The following is a 25,714-nucleotide window of genomic DNA, read 5'->3' on the forward strand; positions in this document are numbered from 1 at the left end:
GTGAATATGTTAATTACATTCTGTAAGTGATTCTGAATTCTTGTGTCCACAGAATTGTGGTCTCTCAGCATCACCAATCAGTACTTTTGTCCATGAGTCCAAATGAATTTACTCAACCACTGAAGAAGTCTATCTGAAAGGTCTTCATAATAAAGCATTATCTCTTAGCACAATGAGTTCCCACCTAGCCATATCTGAGTCCAAAATGCTTTTTTAGTTAAAATGGGAAGAGGGTCCAGATTACTTAATTTACAATTCAACAAAGTAGTCACTCCTGCAACTAAGAAAACATACAGTGAGTTGATAACTGTTATGCAATTTTAATTCTTTATCACGTTATTCTACTTAGGAGTACCTGAGTTATTTCAACATTCAGACAACCTACTTAAATTATGTTTCCCTTTTGGTACAACAGTTGATAACAGATCCTTCTTCTGGAATATTGACAATGGAGAAGAAAATAAACATTCATTAAGTAAACATAATTCATACCTTAATCAGTAAAAATGCCAATATTAATGGTTAATTACTACTATCTTCCCTTTTTAGGGGTATTTCTATATTTAATAAAACTAAATCTCTGTAATTAATAAGTTTCTCTGATGTTATTAAATTGTGAGCAAAGACTCAACAACAAATAATGATCACTGGGGCAGCTGGGTGGCACAGTGGATGAAGCACTGGCCCTGGAATCAGGAGTACCTGGGTTCAAATCCAGTCTCAAACACTTGATGATTGCCTAGCTGTGTGGCCTTGGGCAAGTCACTTAACCCCATTTGCCTTGCAAAAAACCTAAAAAAAAATAATGATCACTGTGTTGTATGTATGTCTCAGTGGATGTGAAGCAAGAAGCTGGGGGGGAGGGTGGGAAGGCAAGAGCTGACATGGGGAAAAGAAGGATCAGTGTGGATTCTGAATTTTCAGGATCTAGGAGGCCTGAACTTTTTTTTTAATAATAAAGATTTTCTCATTTTATTCAGTAGGCGAGGAAGTACCAATTAAATAGATTACCAATTATAGAATACCAATTAAATATTCCACTGAATAAACAAAAGCATTGCTTTCATTATTTTTTTCCTTTCTTGTCAGTTGGTTTTTTCCCTTTTTTGGAAGAGTTGCAATACTTTGCTTCCATCTGGGCCAGAAAACTCTCCATTTCTTTTACTCAATCCTTTTGTCTGCTCTGGATAAGTGCTTTTAGATCACCTGGTTCACCCCCTAGGCCCAGCTCCTTTCTGGTCTTTTCTGCTTCTTTGGCTTCTTCTTGAGCCCTCCTTTTCCTTGCATTCATTTTTTGCTTCGACTCTTTGAGGAAAGCTTTAAAGGGCGGAACTTCTCCAGAATCGATGGCCTGTTGTATTATATTTGTCGGTGTATTCTGCACAAAATACAGACTGCATGATTTGATCCATATCGCCCTTGAATCCACATAGGCTTGTTTAATATCAGCCAGCTCTTCTTCTGAACCAATGTACTTCTCTTCAGAGGTCTTAATGTCTTCAAAAGTGATCTCTCTGAAGAGCAGCCGCCAGTAGGCCGCCCAGTCCGCTCCTGGCTCAGAGCCTTGGACTCCTCGTCCACCGTGCCCTGTTCGTCCTATGCTGCCCGCGCCTCGGGGTCGCTCAGGATCGCATAGGCCTTGCCCAGGATCTGGGGGCGACCCCAGCCAGCCATGGGCCCCTGCCCTGGCCGCGTGGTGGTGCCGCCCCGGAGGAGGAGGCCTGAACTTTTTAAAAAAAAAAAAGGAAAAAGGAAAAAAAAATCAGAAACTGGGGTCACTCAAGAAAAATTTCAGCAGTTTGTTTTTTCCTGTATCTACCAATGTGGTTTATCTAAAGTTATCTTAAGTTTTCAAAACATGATTCACAATTACTGACAGAGAAGGAGGATATGGAGGGGGAGGGGGGAGGGGGAGAGGGTACCAACATGTGGGCAGGCACACCTTTGGAAATTAAATAGAGAACTCAGGGTTAGAAATTCCAGACAACGTTTCTACCTTAGTGATCTCTGTGGTGGTGGTGGGGGGATAAATACCACTTAAATTTTGGAGCTCTCTCAAGGTATGAAGAGAAAGTTTTATTCGTTTCTCAAGGAAAGGACCCCAATTACAGAGAATGAGGCAAAAGCAAAAGACCCAAGAATCACATTTATCCTAACTCAATCCCTCTTCCCCCCACACCACCCCTACCACTGACTCACCCTCATTAATGAAGAATGTGGTCTTCACATCTAGACCTGTAAATTAATCTAAGGAAAAGAGCACATAATTCAAACCAAAACCAGAATATTCTTTCAGCTCTAGGAATTGAATGAACATCTGGACTTCAACAGATAAGATGGGGTCATTTGACTCCACCAATATCCCAGAAATTGCTTTGTCAAGGGAGGAGGAGTACAAAGTTCAACTATTTTCCAATCTATAATATTCTACTGAAGAAATCTCAGACTTTATCCCACTCAATCCCTCCTCTTTTATTTTGATGAGATTTCTTCAGATTTCTGAGTAGGTCCTTAAGTCTAAATAACAACTCCCTGATCACCTCCTTACTTCCAAGGGCCCCTTTTAGATAAGCCCTATAATCACCATGACAGGCACATATCCAAATTTGCTGTACCTCCTTCCATTGGCAAATTTTTTTATACCAATGTCTTTAGAAAAGTCTTCCTGGCTCCAAAACTGATCAAAATAAATTCCTGATTTTGTGCTATTGAACCAATCCCAAGAATGGCTAATATACCTAGCAATGTTCCTTAAATTATTTTTCTTGCAAATGGCCATTTCCTTGCAATTTCATACTAACTCATAATCAATTTCCCTTGACAAGTCCTCCAGTTTGCACATCTTTACAAGGGATCCAGGTACCATCATTCATCTCACATGAGTCTGAGGCCACCTGTCTTGTTGTTGAGTCCTGATATATGTACCCTGCTTCTGGACATGTCCGGACATTTGCTACTCCCCAGGCAAATATCCTGGCCAGTCACTTATAAACAATAGTCACCCTGAACTAACTCAGTCATGTGCCACTGGTGTCTGTCTCCTCTGGATCAGAATCCTGTGCCACAGTGCACCTCTGACCAGGAACTGAGAATCTGGGCCAGACCCAGGGGTACCCAAGGCCAATTCTCAGATTGCTGTGGACTACTGCAAGTCCAACAGTTAGCCACACCAAAAGACTGGGCATTGACTTCTGTCAGCTAGATTCTCCTCCCACCTGGCTCAGTGAGGGAGGGCTGATTTCCACATGGGGGCCACTGCACAACCACTTACTTCTCCTCTTAGAATGATTTGTAAACCACTTTACAAAGTTCCCAAAATCCATCTTTGGTATATAAAGTCAAACCTGCTCAAATCTTCTATCTACATGCTTCAACCAATTTCCATACTTAACAAATGATTCAAAAACCCCAATTGTCTCTATGTCTGTATTTTCTTCCCAGTACTTTCAGAACCTTTTACTCAGACTATACAACTCACATTTTCCTCAAGATACTGTTCCACATTCCTTTTCATCATCCCTTCTTGATTTTAATTCATACTATTCTGAACTAGAATCACATAGCTATATAAATCAGATATAATTCCACTTTTCACAATACATTTTCCATTCCAAGGTTTTAATATTTAACACTTCTGAATTATAGCTGCTAAAACCCTAGAGAAGGCAAACAGTCATTCAAAAATCCCTTTGCCTAATTAGAATATTCCCTGCCCCCCTTTCTTCAAATAGAGTAAACTGAATAACTTTTAAAGAGGGACAATCCTTTTTGGGGTGCAGTTGATCTTCTATTCTTAAATCCTTACATATTCCATAATTTTCTGTAATAACCAACATTATCAGAATCTATATTTATAAACTCCCAAATATTACCATATCGTTCTTGTGAAAAAAAAGATTAACTATTTAGTTTCCCCTATACTAGAGTTCTTTTTTTAAAAAGATGGTAGAGGAAAACACTCTGGCACCACAGAATCATAAAGAACTGGGAATAGAAGGGAACATAAACAGAGAAGGGGGGGGGGGGTCCTTTCTTATAATGGTAGAATAACAGGGTGAGTAGTTTGGCCTCCATAATCCATTCCTTTTAATCAAAATAAAAATCCTTCTTTTAAGCACTCAAGAGACAACCCAGGAGTGAGGAGGGAGGGATCATATTATCCATTTTAACAGACAAAAAGCAGACTCAAGGGGAGAGCCTTGATGAGAGTTAGATGAATACTGCCTAAAAATCCAAAATAACAAAATAAAGCTACCCAAGGAACTCTTTAGGGGAACTCACTGACTGCCCCTTTTCCCATTCAATAAATCACACAAGTAAATAGACAATCTAAACACATAAAGGCAGAAAAGGCACAAACACAGATCACATAAAATGCAACAGAATTTTCCAAACTGATAATTTCAAAATACAGGCCAATGGCAAATTCCTAACATTTCAGGAATGCCAAGAGGGGAGATTTCAGCCTCTCTTCTGACAATCTCTCCCTCCCAAAGGCAGGCCAAATATGTTCCTTCTCCTATATCTTTATTTTCCCATACAAGACAACAATACTTAATCATTTTCTTCTTACTTTTCCCCTTTATATTTTAGTCTTATTTACTTGATTTACCGAGGTGGAAGGCTTAGGACAGGGTCCTTCCCATTTTAAATACTGACAGAGACCTCTCAGGATCAAGTGCCTTTAGATCCAAATCTCTTTCACCCAAACTGGAAGGGGTCACCCCCAACATTCAATCACCCAAATGGACCCTCCAGGATCTAGTGCCTTCAGATTCCAAGGTCTAGGTTTACCTTCTTTTGGGGCCTTTGTGCATAGAAGTTAATAACTGTTCTTTGTCCTCACTGACCAGTCAGTTTCTTGCATCAGATTTGCTCTTCTCTTCCTACTGAGTCTCTCCACCTTGGGTCACTTGCACAAAGGGGGAAAACAAGGCTATCCAGAAAATGGCAAACTGACAAATTTGGGCAGGTGTGCCTTTTTGCCAGAATTCTTAGAAGCTGCGGTCCCCAATGGGCATGTAATCCCAAAAGGGCCCCCAAATTGGGTGGGACACTTAAATAAATTTTGGAGTTCTCTCAAGATATGAAGAGAAAGTTTTATTTGTTTCTCAAGGAGCAGACCCCAATCAATTACAGAGATTGAGGCAAAAGCAAAAGACCCAAGAATCACATTTATCCTAACTTGATCCTTCTCCCCCGCCACTGACCCACCCTCATTAATGAGAAACGTGGTCTTCACAATCTAGACCTGTAAGTGGGAAAAAAGCACATAATTCAAACCAAAACCAGGAACTGAATGGACATCTGAACTTCAACAGATAAGATGGGGTCAGTTGACTCTTCACCAATATCCCAGAAGTTGCTTTGTCAAGCAAGGAGGAACACATAGTTCAACTATTTTCTAATCTATAATATTCTGCTGAAGAAATCTCAGACTTTATCCCACTCATCTGGAAGGGAATATTCAGGTCTACTGGTTGGGCTAAGTTAAAAATAAGGTTACAATTTTTTTGCATGACTTGCTATTTTTACTAGAAATGTTTTTTAATCATGAATAAAAAACCAAATCTGACAGAGAATGTGAAAATGTGAGTAATTTAACCTAAATTAAACAGATTTTCAGTTTTTAAATGGATGCTTGAGCTTTACAGGGGCTGTTTAATCACATTTATTTGATTTCCTAAAGAATTCCAGAGGCAACTAGATGGTGAGTGGATAGAGCACCGGCCCTGGTGTCAAGAGGACCTGAGTTCAAATCCAGCCTCAGAACTTAACAATTACCTAGCTGTGTGACCTTTGGCAAGTCATTTAACCTTCATTGCCTTGCAAAAACAAAAACAAAAACAAAAAAAGAAGCCCAGCCATTCAAGAGAATAAAGTCTTCCTGACAAGGAAAAGAATACTGTAAGAAAGAACTTTTAGAGAATAAAATTAATGATTTATTCATAGCTACTTCCACTCATCTATGCCTTAACCCTGACTTTCAGAAAGAAGAAAATAGAGTAAAGAATATAGAGAAAGAGGGAAAAGAGGACGAAGTGATTTCATGACTTCTGGCAAAGATGGTATAGATGAATTCCCTCAGAAAAACCATAACAAAGATTTTAAAGCATTCTAAATGAAGTAATGATTTAAAAAGAAAGAACAAGAGACTGCTGAGCTCTGTCCTCTGCCTCTGGAACAGGACTCTGGGGCTCTGAACACATTCAGATACTGATTGCAGTCTAGGCCCCCCTATAGAACAGCAGAGCCCCCTCTACCTCAGTCCCGTGGCAGAGGGGGGCGCTTATGGTCATTCACAGACCAGGAGGGAGGACAGAACCTCGCACACTGAGACCCTTGTGGGAGTGTCCCAAAAGCTCAGGAAGCACCCCAAAAAAAACAGGCTTAGGCTGGGAAAATGAACAAGCAAAGAAACAAGAGGAAGACCATTGAGAAATATTTTGCAAATGAGCCCAAGAAGGATCAAAATACTCTGTCTGAAGATGAGGAAGCACAAGCTCCTGCATCTAAAGACTCCAAGAAAAACAGAAATTGGGCTCAGGCTATGATAGAGCTCAAAAAAGACTTTGAAAATCAAATGAGGGGGTTGGAAGAAAAACTGGGAAAAGAAAGGAGAGAGATGCAGGAAAAACATGAAAATGAAGTCAGCAGCTTAGTCAAGGAAATCCAAAAAAATACTGAAGAAAATAGCATGCTGAGAACCAGCTTAGGTCAAATGGATAAAACAGTTCAAAAAGTGATTGAGGAGAAGAATGCTTTAAAAAGCAAAATTGGCCAGATGGAAAAAGAGATAAGAAAACTCTCTGAGGAGAATAAATCCTTCAGACAAAGAATAGAATTCAGGGAGATTGATGAATTTACCAGAAATCAGGAATCAATATTTCAAAACCAAAAAAATGAAAAATTAGAAGAAAATGTGAAATATCTCATTGAAAAAACAACTGATATGGAAAACAGACTTAGGAAAGATAATTTGAAAATTATTGGAATACCTGAAAGTCATGATCAGGAAAAGAGCCTTGACATCATTTTCAAAGAATTACTACAGGAAAATTGCCCTGATATTCTAGAAGCAGAGGGCAAAATAGAAATGGAGAGAATCCACCGATCCCCCCGAGAAAGAGCTCCCAAAAAACCAACCCCCAGGAATATTATAGCCAAGTTCCAGAACTCCCAAGTCAAAGAGAAAATATTACAAGCAGCCAGAAGGACACAGTTCAAATATCGTGGAGCTGCAGTCAGGATCACACAGGACTTAGCAGCAACTACATTGGAAGCTTGTAGGGCTTGGAATACAATATACTGGAAGGCAAGAGAGCTTAGAATTCAGCCAAGAATGAACTACCCAGCAAGGCTGAATGTCCTCTTCCAGGGAAAAAGATGGACTTTCAGTGAACCAGGGGAATTTCAAAGGCTCCTTTTGGAATGGCCAGAGCTGAACAGAAGGTTTGATCTTCAGATACAGGACTCAGGTGAAGCATGGAGATTGGAGGAGAGGGGAGAAATATGAGGGACTTAATGAGGATGAACTGCATGTATAGAAAAATGATACTGATAATATTCATATGAACCATCTCAGTTAATAGAGCAGGTAGAGGGAGCTTTTATAGTTGAAGCACAGGAGAAAGCTGAATTTGAAAATAAAATATGGTGTGAAAATGGAGTCAATAGAAAAAAGGGAAATGGAATGGGAGAAAGAAAAAGGAGAGGGGCAATAGTCCAAGATATTTCACATAATAAGATTTTTTTTATTACAATGAGCTATTGCAATGATATGGAAGGGGGAGGCAAGGGGGAATGAGGAAACCTTTACTCTCATCAGAGATGGCTAGGAGAGGAAACAGCAAATATACTCAATGGGGTATAGACAACTGGAGTAAGAAGGAGGGGGGAGCAGGGGAAGGGGTGGGGATGTGAATAAAGAAGGAGAGGATGGACCATGGTGGGACAGTGGTCAGATATAACACATTGTCTTTTTTTACTTCTTGCAAGGGGCTGGGATTGGATGGCCTGCCCAGGACCATAGGGCCAGGTGGATTCTGGGCCTAAGGGGTGGTATGGGGGCTCAGGGCTTCTTGGCCCCAGGACCAGGGATCTGTCTGCTGCGCCACTCAGCGACCCTACAGCAGAGTCAGAGTGAAAGGAGAAAGAAAATACAGTACATGGTAGTGGAGAAATACGAAAGGAGGGAGTTGCGATCAGCAATGGCAACATTGGAAAAATATGGAAGTAACTTTTATGATGGACTTATCATAAAGAATGTGATCCACCCACGACAGAGTTGATGGTGTTGGAACAAAGACTGAAGCACAGTTTTTGTTATTATTATTTGGGGGAGGGTGCAGGGCAAGTGGGGCTGGGTGGCCTGCCTGGGGCCACATAGTAGGGTGATCTTTGGGTGTCTGGAGCCGGATTGGGACCCAGGTGCTCCTGGCTCAAGGGCCAATGCTCTGTCTGCCACCCAGCCACCCCTACTATTATTACTATTTTATTTTATTCTGGGTCTTTTTTTTTTTCCTCTTCTTTTTGGTTTTTGCAGGGCAGTGGGGATCGGGTGGCTTGCATGTCACATGGCTGGGTGATTATTGGGTTTACGAGGCTGAATATGGACTCAGGTGCTTGTGGCTCCAGGGCTGGTGCTTTGTCCATTGCGCCACCTGGCCATACCTACAATTATTACTATTATTTTTTTAATTTTAATTTTTTCTCTCCCCTTTCCTTTTTCACCCAAGCAAGTCTATCTATATTCATGGGGGGAGGGGTATTTTGTTTACTTGTAAACAAGTATATTTTATTAATGTAAAAAAAACATTTGTACAAAATGAGAATAAAAAAATAAATTAAAAAAGAAAAAAAAAGATTATCCCCCCCCCCAAAAAAAAGAAAGAACAAGAAGCACTAGTAAACTCTCTATCCTGTCCAGGATTGAGGAAGATTTTGGAGCCTCTGGGCATTGTGGTTGGGCGCATGACAGACACTCATTGACAAGATAATTCCATTTACAATTTCTACTTCAGAAAAAAAAACCCAGCTACATAAAGCTGAATAATGATCAAGAAAGCCAATGAGAATTGATCACGTACTAGGGCATAAAAACCTAATAAGCAATTGCAGAAAGGCAGAAATACTGAATACATCTTCCTCAGATCATAATGCAATAAAAATCATATGCAATATTGGGCCAGGAAGATATAGACCCAAAACTAATTGGAAACTGTGAATAACCTCATTTTAAAGAATGAGTAGATCAAACAACAAATTATAGAAAGAAACAATTATTTTATCCTAGAAAATGACAATAAAGAAACAACATAAGAAAACCTATGGGATACACTTAAGGCAGCTGTCAGGAGATATATCTTTTAATGCTTACATGAATAAATTAGAGAAAGAAGAAATAAATGAACTAAATATGCATCTAAAAAATTAGAGAGGAGCGGCTAGGTGGCGTAGTGGATAAAGCACCAGCCTTGGAGTCAGAAGTACCTGGGTTCAAATCCGGTCTCAGATACTTAATAATTACCTAGCTGTGTGGCCTTGGGCAAGCCACTTAACCCCATTTGTCTTGCAAAAACCTAAAAAAAAAAATTAGGGAAAGAACAAACTAAAACCCCCAATTAAATACCAAATTAGAAATTCTAAAAATTAAAGGAGAAATTAATAAAATCGAAAGCAAGAAAAATATTGAACTAATAAATAAAATCAAGAGCTGGTTTTATTAAAAAAAAGTAAAATTGATAAATCTCTGGTCAATTTGAATAAAAAAAGAAAGAATAAAACAAAATTGCTAGTATAATAAATGAAAAAGGTGAACTCACCACCAATGAGGAGGAAATTAAGGTAATAATTTCGAATTATTTTGCCCAATTCTATGCCAATAAATTTGATAATCTAAATAAATGGATGAATATGTACAAAATTATAAATTGAACAGGTTAAATGAAGAGGAAATTAAATACCTAAATAACTCTATCTCAGAAAAAGAAATTCAACAAGCCATTATTGGACTCCCTAAGAAAAAAATCTCCAGGGCCAAATGGATTCACAAGTGAATTCTATCAAACATTTAAGGAACAACTGATCCCAATTCTATATGAACTATTTGGAAAAATAGGTGAAGACAGAACTCTGCCTAACTCTTTCTATGACACCAAGATGGTGCTGATACCTAAACCAGTAAGAGTTAAAACTGAGAAAGAAAATTATAGACCTATCTCTCTGGTGAATATAGATGCAAAAATCTTAAATAAAATCTTAGCAAAATGACTACAACAAGTTATCACTAGAATAAAACATTATAACCAAATAGGATTTATCCCAGGAATACAGGGTTGGTTCAATATTAGGAAAATTGTCATTATAATTAATTATATCAGTAGCAAACATATCAGAAATCATGTCAATAGATGCTGAAAAAGGTTTTGACAAAATACAGCACCCATTCCTACTAAAAACATTAGAAAGCATAAGAATAATGGATTGTTCCTTAGAATAATAAACAGTATCTATCTGAAACCATCAACAAGCACTATAATCAATGGAGATAGGCTAGAGGCATTCCCAATAAGATCAGGGGTGAAACAAGGATGCCCACTAACAACTACTATTCAATATTGTATTAGAAATGTTAACTTCAGCAATAAGAGAAGAAAAAGAAATCCAAGGAATTAGAATAGGGAAGGAAGAGACAAAACTCTCACTCTTTGCAGATGACATGATGGTATAACTAGAGAAGCCCAAAAAATCATCTAATAAAACTACTAGAAATAATTAGCAACTTTAGCAAAGTCACAGGATATAAAATAAACTCTCATAAATCCTCAACATTTCTATATATGAATAGCAAGATGCAGCAGAAAGAGCTAGAGAGAAAAATCCCATTCAGAGTAACCTCAGACAATATAAAATACCTGGGAATTTACATGTCAAAGCAGACTCGGAAACTTTTTGAAAACAATTACAAAATATTTCTCACACAAATAAAAACAAACTTAAATAACTAGGTAAATATCAACTGATCATGGATAGGCTGAGAAAATATAATAAAAATGACAATTCTACCAAAATTAAACTACTTCTTTAGTCCCCTAACAATCAAAATTCTAAAAAATTACTTTAATGAGTTAGAAAAAATTGTAAGTAAATTCATATGGAGAAATAAAATGTCAAGAATCTCCAGAGATTTAATAAAACAAAGTACAAAAGCAGGTGGCTTAGCCCTACCAGATTTAAAATTATATTATGAAGCATCAATCATCAAAACTGTCTGGTATTGGCTAAGAAATAGAGTGGCGGATCAGTGGAATAGACTAGGGGCATTAGCAGGAAATGATTATAGTAATCTGCTGTTTGATAAACCCAAAGAGTCCAGCTATTGGGATAAAAACTCTCTTTGATAAAAATTGGAAGTTAGTATGGAAGAAACTTACATTAAACCAACACCTCACACCCTATACCATAAGATCAAAATGGATACAGGATCTAGACATAAAAAAAACAATATTATAAGCAAACTAGAAGATCAAGAAATAGTTTACCTGTCAGATCTATGGAAAGGGAAGCAATTTATGACCAAGAAAGAGATAGAGAACACCATTAAAAATAAACTAGACAATTTTGATTACATTAAATTAAAAAGTTTTTGCACAGACAAAACTGCTGTAACCAAGATCAAAAGAAATGTAGTAAATTGGGAAACAATTTTTGCAACTAGTATTTCAGACAAAGGACTCATCTCTAAAATATATAGAGAGCTGAGTCAAATTAAAAAAAAAAAAAAAAGACAAGCCATTCCCCAATTGACAACTGGTCAAAGGATATGCAAAGGCAATTTACAGATGAGGAAATCAAAGTGATCCATAGTCACATGAAAAATTGCTCTAAATCACTACTTATTAGAGAAATGCAAATTAAAGCATCTCTGAAGTACCACCTCACACCTCTCAGACTGACCAATATAACCAGAAAGGACAATAATTAATGTTGGAAGGGATGTGGGAAATCTGGGGCACTATTACATTGTTAATGGAGCTGTGAACTCATACAACTTTTCTTGAGAACAATTTGGAATTATGCCCAAAGGATAATAAAAATGTGCATACCCTTTGATCCAGCAGTCCATTACTGGGTCTATACCCTGAAGAGATCATGAAAAGGGGTAAAAACATCACCTGTACAAAATTGTTCATAGCAGCTCTGTTTGTGGTGGCAAAAAAAAATGGAAACTGAGGGAATGTCTATCATTTGGAGAATGGCTTAACAAACTGGTATATGTATGTGATAGACCACTATTGTTTTATTAGAAACCAGGAGGGATGGGAATTTGGAGTTTGTATGAACTGATGCTGAGCGAGATGAGCAGGACCAGAAGCACATCACACACCCTAACAGCAGCATGGGAGTGATGACAAACCTTAATGGACTTACTCATATCAACAGGGCAACAATCAGGCACAATTTGGGGATATCTGTGATGGAGAATGCCATCTGTTTCCTGAGAAAGAATTGTGGAGTTTGAACAAAGACTAAAGACTTTCCATGTCTCTTTAATTTAATTTTTTAATTGTCTTATTATGTAATTCTGCTATATCTCATACTATATGTTTCTTCCTTAAGGATATGATCTCTCTCTCATCACATTCAACTTAGATCAATACATGCTATGGGAATGATATAAAGACTAACAAACTGCCTTCTGTGGGGGGGTGGGGGGAGGGAAGCAAGATTGGGGGAAAAATTGTAAAACTCAAATAAAACCTTTCTAAAAAATAAATTAATTTTAAAAATGTTTAAAAGTAACAAAAAAGAGAAAGAAAGCCAATGAGAAGTTTTGCAATAATTTTTTCCACTTCAGAACTACAAGTCCACTCACTTTTGTACTCTGGGCTAAAAGAATAGAGGTAACAGCAAATCCAGCACTAGCTCAGGATCAGATATGGATTAGAGGCACTTATTACCTACAAGGCTTATGTATTGAATCAGCAAGAAGAAAGGGATCCCTCAAGAAAGTCCATTAGAGACCTTCAAAGTGATTGAGGATACCCTAAACCCAGGGACTCCAGTATCCTAAGAACTTGTTTGAAATGTGCTACTTCCATGAAAATCTAGTGGTCTAAACCTCAAAAATCCAAAGGGGAAATCTAACCCTTAGAGTTGGAAGTCAGCAAATGAATTCAAGTGACTCTCAGGTCAAGACCAAGCAGGTCAACCATTTCACTTACAATTACAGCAGGATTCTAGAGGGCACAAAACTCCAATTTAGTAACTAAGGCTAGAGAACTGATTAAAGAGGAGATGCTGACTACCATAAATACTTATTATATATCCTGATATACTGAAAATTTCAACTCAGCAGGACATATAACTTCAGAGACTGAAAGGAAAAAATTGATTTTCCCAGAAGAATTACATGAAGCAAGAGAAAATAAGTAACTTAGAAAAGAAAGTAAAAGGGCAGCTAGGTGGCGCAGAGGATAAAGCAGCAGAGGATAAAGCACTGGCCCTGGAGTCAGGAGTACCTGGGTTCAAATCCGGACTCAGACACTTAATAATTACCTAGCTGTGTGGCCTTGGGCAAGCCACTTAACCCTATTTACCTTGCTTGTCATTTTCCTAAAAAAAAAAAGTAAATCTTTTTAAAAATTAGTTTTTGACTTTGCTTTATTTTTACATTGTCTATATCTCTTTATGCTTCTCCCAAAAAGCAATATCTAAAAAAAAGAATTTTTTAAAAAGAAAACATTCTTAAATTTTCTACAAAGAAAAAAAAGGAAAATTAATTAAAACTGAATTGAAAAAAATCTGGTATTATTGAAATGTTCCAAACTCAGAGTCCAAAGCATCTTTGGGGCGACACTTGTACTTTATATTTTTACAACATTCAGGTTTGTTCAGTGTCATTCCATTTACAATGTTGAAGAATTGCTTTTCTATCCTTGCTTCGAAGGTAGCAAGCCTTACTCTAGTGATGGACTCCCTGAAAACAACAGAAATCAATAATTCCATGAGATAGCAAGAAATATAAGGAAAAAAGTCGAAGGATTCTTTTTAAATCAAAGAAACTTAAGATTTTTGATATCAAAAATAAGTGATCTTAAAATTAGCTCAAGGAGAGATAATTTAAGAATTACTAGTCTCCCTAAAAACTATGATTTTAAAAAGGTCTGGACATCATATTTGAAAATGAAATCTGTTAGGTCTATTAGAAACAGCAAAATAAAGATCAACTCTACTGAGCACCTCCTGAAAAGAACCCCCAAAAGAAAAAGTCCCAGAAATGTTGAGGCCAAAGAAAAAAAATACCATAAACCTGCAAAAGGAATTAAAATGCCAAGGAATAACAGTCAGGATCACACAAAACCTGGTAGCTTATACCATAAACTAGATAAAATCTTGGAAGGGATATTGCAAAAGGCAAAAGATATAGGCTTACAACAGCAACAGAGAAAAAACATTTCCTAGTAAGTCACTCCATAAGAATATGGTTACTCAGATAGCCTAATATCCAATATCCTATTGGGGTATGCTGCAACAAGAAACAACATCAAACTTCAGTTGATAACTGAGAAGGAAATAAAAGTTGTGTCTGTACTGATCCATAAGGGGATAAAGGTAGATGCCAGAGAGTGAGGCAGAGTAGACCCTAGTTCCAGCTCCGGATCCAGTTCACTATTCCATTTTTCAGACATACCATCCTGAAATGGTATCCAGACTTAAACCAATACAAGAATAAGTAAGAGAGAGAGAGAAAGAGAGAGAGAGAGAGAGAGAGAGAGAGAGAGAGTAGATCCTGGCTCTAGCCCTTTTAGGTAGCTATTTAAAGACAAATGTAATTTTTTAATAATTTTACTCAACCTCCTCTTAATCTTTACAACTCCATAGGTATGGAGTTCCTTCCCTTCCTTCCCTTTAGCCTTACACTTAATTTTAGATAGATATTTGCTACATTAAAAGGTCTATTGATATCAAATTTTAACATAATACTTAACCTAATATAATTTGCTTTATATATATATATAGATAGATAGATAGATAGATAGATAGATAGATAGATACATATATATTTGTTTGCATGCTATTTTCCCCCATCAGATTTTAAATTCCTTGAGAGCAAAAGTGGTTTTTTGCCTCTTTTTATATCCTCCTCCCTCTCCCCAGTGCTTACACAGTACTTATGCATTTAAAAGTGGGAGACTAATAAATGCTTATTGATCAATTGGTAGGAGGTTGTATTTTGTCAAAAGCCTTTTTTTAAAATAATGACATAAGTATGTAATTTGTTTTTGTTTATTAGTATAGTATATTATGGCTAAAATTTTCCTAATTTTGAAAAAAATTGCAATGACACACATTAGGAATGTATATTATTTCTCTGCTTTGTTTCTCCTAAGTTTAGGTATCAAAATCATATGTATTCTATGATAAACATTATAGAATAATTTTAGTAGAACCCTTTCTTATTTCTATTTTTACAAACAGTTTGTATAATATTAGTATGTTTTTTCTTTGAATGCTTGATAGAATTCAATTCTAATATCATCTGGTATTGAGATTTTTCCCCCACTTTAGGAATTCTTTTATGGCTTGTTCAATTTCTTTTTCTTTGATGGGTTAATTTAAATTCTCTATTTCTTGTATTATTAATCTGAGTATTTTATATTTTTATAAATATCCATCCATTTCATTTAGCTATCAGTTTTTTTGGCATATAATTGGTATGTTTCAGACCTGTTTTTTCCTTTATCCTCTGTACTTTGAGTCTAGCTATCCAAGCTGTTCATAATTGGATGGCAACAACTGGGATCCACCTTCTGCCAAATACTTGGGTTCAATATCAAAGTCTCCTAATGGCCCATAACATGACCTTGGGCCTTTTTCTATCATTCTGTATAAATTACAAGCAGAACTTGTACCTAGCAAATAGAAGGTATTTAATAAATGTTCATTGACCTGACTGTAGTCCTAACAGGCCTCAACTAGATATCAGAGAGTGAGCTGTTATGAATTCTACAAGGCCCCTATTACTGGGTCTGTCATGTTGCTGGGCTGACCTAGCACCCAGCACAATACTTTACATATAATAACATGTTTTTTCAAAAACATTCTGCTAAATAAAAAAATAAATCTGGATACTTTAAAACAAGATTTTTAAAAGTAAATTTTTACTTCTTTACAACAAACTTTTAGATATGACATCTTTCTACTCTTGTTTAATGACTTACATGAGGAAAAAACTTAAATTTCAGATCAGAGGTTTGTGTCAAAATGTGTTCTGTCTTTAGTTTGCTTGGTCAAGATGACCTTTACCTTTACTTGAAAAATCAGACCCTCTATGAAAAAATTTTGTCTTTCCTTAAATCTGTATGTTCCATTTGTAAGTCTAATATCATGTGCAGCCTTTTAATCTATTTAGCAACTCCATTTTCCCTAAAATATAGATACCTGCATATATAACAGCATAAGTTATATAATCAAAAATAATTCAGGTACAAAGGCCTTACTAGGGCCAATATCTTTGATGTCCCATTCATTTTACAGCAACAGCTGTTGCTCCGCATCCACTCCCAAGATGTAGAAGAGATTTTCCCTGATAATGTCAGGATTATCCAATAGGTACCTACATGAAAAGGACAAATAACCTAAAGATGAGATGTGCAGGTAGACTGGTCATGAGGTAAAAGAAAGAACTGAACAAAGAGGTCAAAGAATTTAGCAGGATACAAAATGATCTGGTTTTGGAAGGTTGTAGGATCAAACTATTAAGTCTTGTCCAGCTGGTTGGAAAGGAAATGGAGTTAAGATGGGAATGAAGGGTTCAGTTTTGGTCTGTCTTGAGGTTAACCTCTGCTGAAAAGTAATTTGTTTTTGTTGTTTAAAGTAATGAGTGAAATTTATTACCTACTTTGTCATTTTAAAAAATTATTTATTTTTAGCATTCAAAAATTTTGAATTCCAAATTCTTTCCTTTCTTTTCCCTTCTCTAACCATTGAGAAGAAAACAATATATCAAATATATATATATGAAATCACAAAAAACAAATTTCCATATTGGTCATGTTGCCAAAAAATAAAGAAGAAACACAAAGAACGTGACAAAGTTATACTTCCAATTTGCATTCAACAATTTTCTCTCTAGAAGTTGACAGCATTTTTCATTGTGACTCCTATGGAATTATCTTGGATCATTATATTGATCAGAGTAGCTAAATCTTTCATGGTTGATAATCATTATAATAGTGCCATTACTATGTACAATAATCTCCTGGTTTTGTCATTTTTTGTTTATTGTTCAGTTATTTCAATCATGTCTGCCTCATTGTGAACTCATCTGAGTTTTTTTGGTAAACATACTGAAACAGCTTGTCATTTTCTTCTGCAACTAAAAAACTACTAAGGGTCTTCTAAAGCTTCTTTTCTAAAGCTATGACCCTTGTTATTCTTATAGCACAATAGAACTTCATCACATCACAGACAACAACAAATGGTCAGCCATTCCCCAAATAATGGATATGCCCTCAATTTCCAATTCTTTGCCCCACAAAAAGCTACATATGGGCCCTTTCCGGTTTATCTCTTTGGGTTACAGACTGCATAGTGGAATTGCTGGATCAAAGGCTATGCAAAGTTTTACAGCTTTTGGCACAGTTCCAAATTGTTCTCCAGAACTGTTAAACTACTTCACAACTCCAGCAACACTGCTTTAGAATCCCTATCTTGCCATTTCCCTCCAACATTTGTCATTTTTCTTTTCCATCATTGTAGCCAATTCAATAGGTATAATATGGTACCTCAGAGTTGTTTTAATTTGCATTTCTCTAATTACTAGTGATTTAGACCCTTTTTTTTAGTTTTTTTGCAAGGCAAACGGTTAAGTGACTTGCCCAAAGCCACACAGCTAGGTAATTATTAAATGTCTGAGACCGGATTTGAATTCAAGTATTCCTGACTCCAGGGCTGATGTTCTATCCGCTGTGCCACCTAGCTGCCCCTTAGACTTTTTTTTTTTTTTAGTTTTTGAGGCCGGATTTGAACTCAGGTACTCCTGACTCCAGGACTGGTGCTCCATCCACTGTGCCACCCACCCCTGCTTAGACCTTTTTTCAATATGACTATAGAAAGTTTTGATTTCCTCATCTGAAAATTGCCTATTCATATCATTTGACCATTTATTAATTGAGGAATGGTTCTTATTTTTATAAATATGGATTCAGTCCCCTATATATTTGAGAAATGAGGCCTTTTGAGAGAAAATTTCCTGTAAAAAATTTTTTATACTCATTGTTAATAGTACTTCTGGATAAAGTGCCATTTCCCTGATTATCTCTTTTTATTTTATTTACACATTACTAAAATAATCTTGTAAATATAAACATAATCCCCCCTCTCCCCACAAAGATAAGAGAAAATTCATGAAAAACAAAGGGAGAGAAAAAGAAAAAAATGTACTTCAGTCTGTTCAAATAACAATCAGCTCTGTCTCTGGGATGGATTGAATTCTTTATCATACGTCCATCAGAAAAGTTGCTTCAATATTTTTTCCTCACTGTTGCTATTGCTAACTGTATTTTCCTCCATCTATTCCTCCATTTTCTCTCTCTCTCTCCTTTCACTTTGTCCCTCCTCAAAAGTGTGTTGTGGGGCAGCCAAGTGACACAGTGGACAGTGCACTGGCCCTGGAGTCAGGAGGACCTGAGCCCAAATCCGGCCTCAGACACTCAAAACTCATCCAGCTGTTTGACCCTGGGGAAGCCACCTAAGCCCACCCCTTGAAAAAAAGAAAGAAGTGTGTTGTATCTGACTACTCTCTCCCGTGATCTCCTTCTCCTCAATCACCTTCACCCTTCTTCCCTAACTCCCTGTACCCTTTCTCCCATCCCCTTTCTCTCCTTTTTCTGCTAGGGTAAGATTTTTTTTATACTCCATGGAATGTGTATATTGTTTCCTCTCTGAGCCATTTTTGATGAGAGTGAAGACTCACTCATTCCCCCTCATCTTCCCACCTTCCCTTTTTCCCCTCCATTGCAAAAGCTTTTTCTTGACTTTTATGTGAAATATCATAGCCCTTTCTACCTCTCATTTCCCTTTTTCCTAGCATATTCTTTTTTTTGCCCATTGACTCTGTATTATACCTTCATATTCAGTTCTCTCCTATGTCTTATCTATATATGCTCCTACTAACTGATCTATTAAATGAGAAGATTTATATGAATTTATATGAATTCCCATGCAGGAATGAAAACAGTTTAACAACATTAAATCCTTCATAATTTTCCCTTCCCATCCAACCTTTCTATGTTTCACCTGAGACCCATGCTTATAGATCAAACTTCCTGTTCAACTCTGTTCATTTCAACAGGGAAGTTTGAAATTACCCTATTTTATTGAAAGTCCATCTTTTCCAGGGGTGTAACCAAGATAGCAGCAGGAATACAACTTCTCTTAGGTGCTTTCTCTAAAATATTTCAAAAACCTTAAAATTATGACTCTAACTAAATTTTTGAGAGACAGAACCCACAGAAAGATCCAATAAGGCAATTCTCCAGCTCAAGGTAACCTGGAAAATAGTGGGAAGGCTCTGCTCCACAGGGTTGGAGGGGTGGCAGTGCAGGAGCAAAGGAGCTTTAGCCCTCCAGGAACAGCCCCAGGGCTGGCTCCTGGCAATTTCCTGACCTGCACTCCAGGGAGCAACAAGAACAACTTGGAAGATCAGCAGGGAGACTTCTGCCAGAGTGAGGGTGAAGCCCAGGCCCTCAGCACAGCCCTGGAACTCAGCACAGCCCAGATTCCAGGAAATGGAAGCAGGACCATGAAGCCACCCAACAAGAGTCACCCAGCAGCTAGGCCTTGAGTGCTCAGTTCATGGAAGCTAAGGGAATGGAGGGAGACTACTGAGGTCTGTTCTCTGTCCCTGGAAAAGGACTCTGCAGATTTATCCATATTCAGACCCTGGTCAAAGTCTGGGCCCCCCACAGAGCAGGGACCCTCCCCATCCTCACAGCCCTGGGGCAGAGGGGTGCGCTAGTGGTCATTCAGCAGACCAGGAGAGCAGTCAGAGCCTCACATACTGAGGTCCTTGAAGGAGTGTTCCAATAACAATCAAAAGCTCAGGTGAAGCATCCCAAAACCAGGCACAAGTTGGGGAAATGAGTAAACAGAAAAAAAAGCAACCTGACCATAGACAATTACTTTGGTCCTATGGAGAATCAGATAAATACTCAATCTGAAGATGAGAAAGTCCAAGGTTCTGCAGCTGCAGACTCCAATAAATATAGAAGTTGGGTTCAGAGCTCAAAAAATATTTCAAAAATCAAATAAGGGAGATAGAAGAAAAATTGGGAAAAGAAATGAGAGAGATGCAAGAAAAACATGAAAACAAAGTCAGCAGCTTAGTCAAAGAGATCCAAAAAAATGCTGAAGAAAATAACATATTAAAAACCAGCTTAGGTCAAATGGATAAAACAGTTCAAAAAATTATTGAAGAGAAGAATGCTTTAAAAAGCAGAATTAGGGGCAGCGAGATGGTGGAGTGGATAGAGCACCAGCCCTGGAGTCAAGAGTACCTGAGTTCAAATCCAGTCTCAGACACTTAATAATCACCTAGCTGCGTGGCCTTGAGCAAGTCACTTAACCCCATTTGCCTTGAAAAAAAAACCTAAAAAAAATAAAAAGCAGAATTGAAGAGATGGAAAAGGAGATAAGAAAGGTCTTTGAGGAAAACAAATCCTTCAGATACAGAATGGAGCTAAAGGAAGTTAATGACTTTATGAGAAGTCAAGACACAAAATACTTCAATACCAAAAGAATGAAAAATTAGAAGAAAATGTGAAAAAAGAAGAAAATGTGAAATATCTCATTGAAAAAAACAACTGATCTGGAAAACATATCCAGGAAAGATAATTTAAAAATTATTGGGATAGCTGAAAGTCATGATCAGGAAAAGAACCTTGACTTCATTTTTAACAAATTTCTACAAGAAAATTTCCCTGACATCCTAGAAGCAGAAGGTTAAATAGAAATTGAGAGAATCCACTCATCTCCTACTGAAAGAGCTCCCCCCCAAAAAAAAACAACCCCCAGGAATATTATAGTCAATTTCCAGAACTCCTAAGTCAAAGAGAAAATATTGGAAGCAGCCAGAAGGACACAATTCAAATATCATGGAGTCAGGATTAGCCAGGACTTAGCAGCATCTATATTAAGGGCAAGTAGGGCTTGGAATATAATATTCCAGAAGGCAAAAGAACTTCTAATGCAACCAAGAATCAACTACCCAGCTAAAACAAACATCCTCTTCCCAGGGAAAAGATGAACTTTCAATGAAACAGGGGAATTTCAAATGTTCTTGTTGAAATGACCAGAGCTGAACAAAAAAGTTTGACCTTCAAGTACAGGACTTCTTTAAGAGTAAACATAATACCCCCTTCCCCACAAAAATATAAAACCTCATGAGAAATAAAGTAAAAGAAAGAGAAAAAAAATGTTTTTCAGTCTGTGTTCTGATACCATCAGCTCTGTCTCGGGTGGATCACATTCTTTATTATAAATCCATCATAGAAGGTACTTCCATATTTTTCCATAGTCGATGTTACTGATTGTAATTCCTTGGAGGGAACTCAGGTTCTCCTGACTCCAGGCTCAGTGCTCTAACACTGAGCCACCTAGCAGCCCCCTAAACTCGGTTTTAACATGTTGTTTTCTTCAGCACCAAGTTGTTAACTTAGTTTTCATGTTTTTACTACATCTCTCTCATTTCTTTTCCCAATTTTTCCTATACCTCCCTTACTTGATTTCCAAAACCTTTTTTGAGCTCTTCCATAGTCTGAGCCTAATTCTGTTTTCTTGGAGGCTTTGTATACAAAAGCTATGACTTTGTCATCTTCTAAGTGTGTATTTTGATCCTCCATGGGAACAAAGTAATTATCTATGGTCAGATTCTTTTTTTTCTGTTTACAAATTTCCCCAGTCTATGACCTGGTTTTAATATACTTCCCAAGATTTTGAGTATTTTGGGGACACTCCCCAATGGAACTCAATTACTTCAATGTCTAATGAGTCTCTGACTGCTCTCCTGACCTGTGCTCTGGCTCTGTGGATGACACAAGTACTCCCCTCTGCCTTGGAGCTGTGAGGAAGTTTTGTTTTGTTGTGGCAATGGAGGTCCCAGAGTACAAGGGACTGAATATGGCCAAAGCAACAGAGTTCTGTCCCAGGGATAGGGGAGAGACCTCCACAGTTCCCCCCCACCCCCCACCCCGTTACCATCCATGGGCTGAGCACTCTGGAAGCAGCTGCCAGGTGGCTCCCTACTAGGTGACTCCACAGGTCTGCCCAGGGTCTGTCCTGAGGCCTAAGTGGCACTGGGCTCCACAATCACTCTGGAAGAGTTTTTCCCACTTGCTTGATAGTCCCTGGATTGGGAGGTCTGGAAACTGTTCCCACTGAAAAGAATACTGGCAGCCAAGGGACCCTAGCTCCCTGAGGGCATGGGGGAGCAGAGCCTTCCTGCAGATCTTCCAAGTTAATTGGGGCTGGAAAATTGTTTCACTTGGTCTTTCTATGAATTCTGCTACTGTAGAATTTGGTTAGTCATAATTTTAAGGTATTTAGGGTGTTTTAGAAGAAAGCTTCTGGGAATTCTTACCTCCCCACTGCCATCTTGGCTCTGTCCCCCATTATCTCTTTTATTTAGATCTATTTTTGCTTTTGCTTTATCTGATTACCACCCCCTGGCTTTTTTTTAACCTCAGCCTAAGTAATAGATTCTGCTGAATTTTAATCTTATTTTAACTCTATCTTTCTGATTCAAATGTGTTTCTTGTAAACATAGAACTTGGTTTCTAATCCATGCTATCTACTTCCATTTTATGGATGAATTCATTCAATTCAGTTATGATTTTCCCTCTATCCTATTTTTCTTCTGTTTAGCCTTATCTTTTTTATCCTCTCCCTCCTCGAAAGTCTGGTTTGCTTCTGACTACTGTCTCACTTAATCTGCCCTCTCTTTTATTATTCCTTCCCACATCTTTCTCTTACTCTGTACCCTGTTAGATTAGATTTCTGTACCTATCTGTGTGTGTTCTTTGAACTAATTCCAATAAGAGGTTCCAGCATCATGCCCTTCATTTTCTCCAACACCATAAAAGCTCTTCCTTGCCTGCCCTTTTTATATAAGATAGCTTCCCCTTATTCTTCCTCTCCCTTCCTCATTTTCCCAGTGCATTTTTCTTACACACACACACACACACACACACACATACATATATTTGAGATAATCTCAAAATAATCAACTCAACACCCCATCTATGTGAAGTCCTTTTAACTGCCCTAAAAATAACATTCTTAGGAGTTATATACCATCTTCCCATATAAGAATATAGTTTATTTTTATTAAGTAGCTTATGATTTATCATCAAAAACAAAAAACTATATTTGAATTTAAATTTAAATTTTAATTCTTTAAGAATCAATGTTATTGGGATTGGTTAGAATTAATGAAAGGTACTCGTGGATGAGTCTGGAAGAGGGATCTGGCTATTTGAAGGTTTGAAAGGATGAATGTCTGGAATATGGAATGCAGGATTGTCAATTCCTACTCAAATCCAATATAATCAGGATCAAAGCAAGTCAATTTCTTTTTCCTTCAATTCAACTTAGCACCAGGAAAGGTCCTGAGTATAGGAAGATTAAAAATTAAAATGACTTAGGTTCAGACCTTATCTTTAATCCTTGCCAACTATGCCACTATTCTACCTCTCTTCGTTGCTCTCTTCTCTTTGGGAAAAATTGAGAAAATCCTGCAATTTCATTGTGACCTGGAAGCATCTGGGTTCATTCAGCATGCCAAGACTTATTCATATCTCTATTTACAAACACCACTTCTCTACATAAGCAGAGTATTATGTGTGAGTGTATATAATGAAAGATGTAACAAAGAACAACTACTGTGGATTAGATTGCTGTGAAACTGTCTAATGTTACAGGAGAAATTGCATTGTAGGATATCATGAAAGTGAGAAGTTATAAGGCATATGGATGACTACAGGATGTTTGCTCAGAATATGTAAGTGCTATTCTTGGCTTTGCCCAAGACACAAAGACCATAAAGTTTGCTGATAAAATCAAAATCTCAAACATTAGGACATCAAGGATCCTAGAAAGGACATAATTACAAAGGCTGGTTCTGTGACTAGCAGATAGGTATACTTAAAATTAAGAACCACACGCTCAACTCTCTGCTGGTGTTTTTTGACCTCTGTTTTCAAAAAGGACCAGTGATATCACAGGGTCTGTCTTGACTTGTGTGTGACCTGAATTTAAAAGAGGCAGAGTTGCACAAAGTCATCAGCTTCATTCTTTCTTCCAGAGTCATGGTGGCAGGACAAAAAAAGTGAAGATGACTAGTGATGACCTGGGATGCAGCAGATAACTTTGGCATCTTTGATGTCTGATCAAGCTTGAAGGATTCCACAGTGCTTACTTCATCTGCCTTCAAGGTCAGGGTAATTCTCATGCTTGGGGTAGATTCCCCCCTCCCCAATTCACTGTGTTTGTACATCCTCTAAACCAGTTTTTTGATTTAGCCCGACTGCCAAAACAGTTTTACTGGGGTGTTGCCATTGTGAATGCTTGAGCTTCTTGGAACTATAGGTCAAAGTTGGATGAAAAGTGGATTTAAAAGGTGGTTGAGTAGCCCTAAAAAGAGCTTGGAAAGTTCTCACACCAAAGATGCTAGCCCTCTCATACTGTAGTGGGAGTGGTGAAATGGTTTCCCTAAGGTGACAGGATTGGTTAAGAAATGTGAATTTAAATTTAATGGGGAATCACTGACAACTACTGTCCCCGTAGTAGATTTATGGGGTCCTATGAGACCTTGTACCAAGTAGTATGAAGTTAAGTACCTGGCTAGAGCTTGGTCTCCTAGCCAGTAGTTTGCCCAGATTCCCCAGTAGATTGCAGGGCCAAAAGTCAGCTCTTTCCCACCAGATTATCAAGATGTCAAAAGCCAAAGCTGGATTTCTGGAGTAAGACTTCCACTGTTGGTCACTTCAGTGTTCTCCTTCCAAGATGTTTCTGGTAGTTCTGTAGAGAGAGTTTCTCCAAGGAGAAGAGGCTTAATTGCTACTTCTCAAAACCTTCAAAAAAAAATACCATGAGAACACTATTGTTCTGTTAGAAACCAGGAGGGATGGGAATTCAGGGAAGCCTGGAGGGATTTGCATGAACTGATGCTGAGTGAGATGAGCAGAACCAGAAAGACACTGTACACCCTAACAGCAACATGGAGGTGATGTTCAACCTTGAAGGACTCGCTCATTCCATCAGTGCAACAATCAGGGACAATTTGGGGCTATCTGCAATGAATAATACCATCTGTATCCAGAGAAAGAACCATGGAGTTTGAACAAAGTCCAAGGACTATTTCCTTTAATTTAGGGGAAAAAAAACATTATCATATTGTCTGATCTTGTTATCTCTTATACTTTATGTTTCTTCCTTAAGGATATGATTTCTCTCTCGTCACACTCAATTTGGATCAATGTACAACATGGAAACAATGTGAAGACTGACAAATTGCTTTCTGGGGGTGGGGTGGGGGAGGGAAGTAAGATTAGGGGAAAAAGTTGTAAAACTCAAAAAATAAAATAAAATCTTTAATAATGAGAAAAAAATACCATGAAAGCTGCAGGAAGGCAGTGGAAACAATGCCCAT

At 37.6% G+C, this 25,714-nt stretch overlaps 1 protein-coding gene across 1 annotated transcript; it reads right to left on the reverse strand.

Moving 5' to 3' along the window:
• On the reverse strand, window positions 1-25,714 carry LOC141494271 (dnaJ homolog subfamily C member 9-like). The gene is made up of 3 exons (XM_074195329.1): window positions 25,677-25,714; window positions 24,903-25,047; window positions 1-1,726 (listed from the first exon to the last, which is right to left on the reverse strand). The coding sequence occupies exons 1-3, from the start codon at window positions 25,712-25,714 to the stop codon at window positions 1,166-1,168; spliced, it is 744 nt and encodes a 247-aa protein (XP_074051430.1). The 3' UTR covers window positions 1-1,165.

This window comes from Macrotis lagotis, chromosome 7 (genome assembly GCF_037893015.1).
Source record: "Macrotis lagotis isolate mMagLag1 chromosome 7, bilby.v1.9.chrom.fasta, whole genome shotgun sequence".
Classification (NCBI taxonomy): domain Eukaryota; kingdom Metazoa; phylum Chordata; class Mammalia; order Peramelemorphia; family Peramelidae; genus Macrotis; species Macrotis lagotis.

What these genes read in the sequence shown, in the direction of transcription:
- LOC141494271 (XM_074195329.1), bottom strand. Translation starts at nt 25,714, where the DNA reads ATGGGCATTGTTTCCACTGCCTTCCTGCAGCTTTCATG. An exon ending in GCCTTCCTGCAGCTTTCATG is followed by an intron (nt 25,048 to 25,676) that starts GTATTTTTTTCT and finishes AGAACACTGAAG; the next exon opens with TGACCAACAGTGGAAGTCTT. An exon ending in GGAGACCAAGCTCTAGCCAG is followed by an intron (nt 1,727 to 24,902) that starts GTACTTAACTTC and finishes TTTTTTAAAAAG; the next exon opens with TTCAGGCCTCCTCCTCCGGG.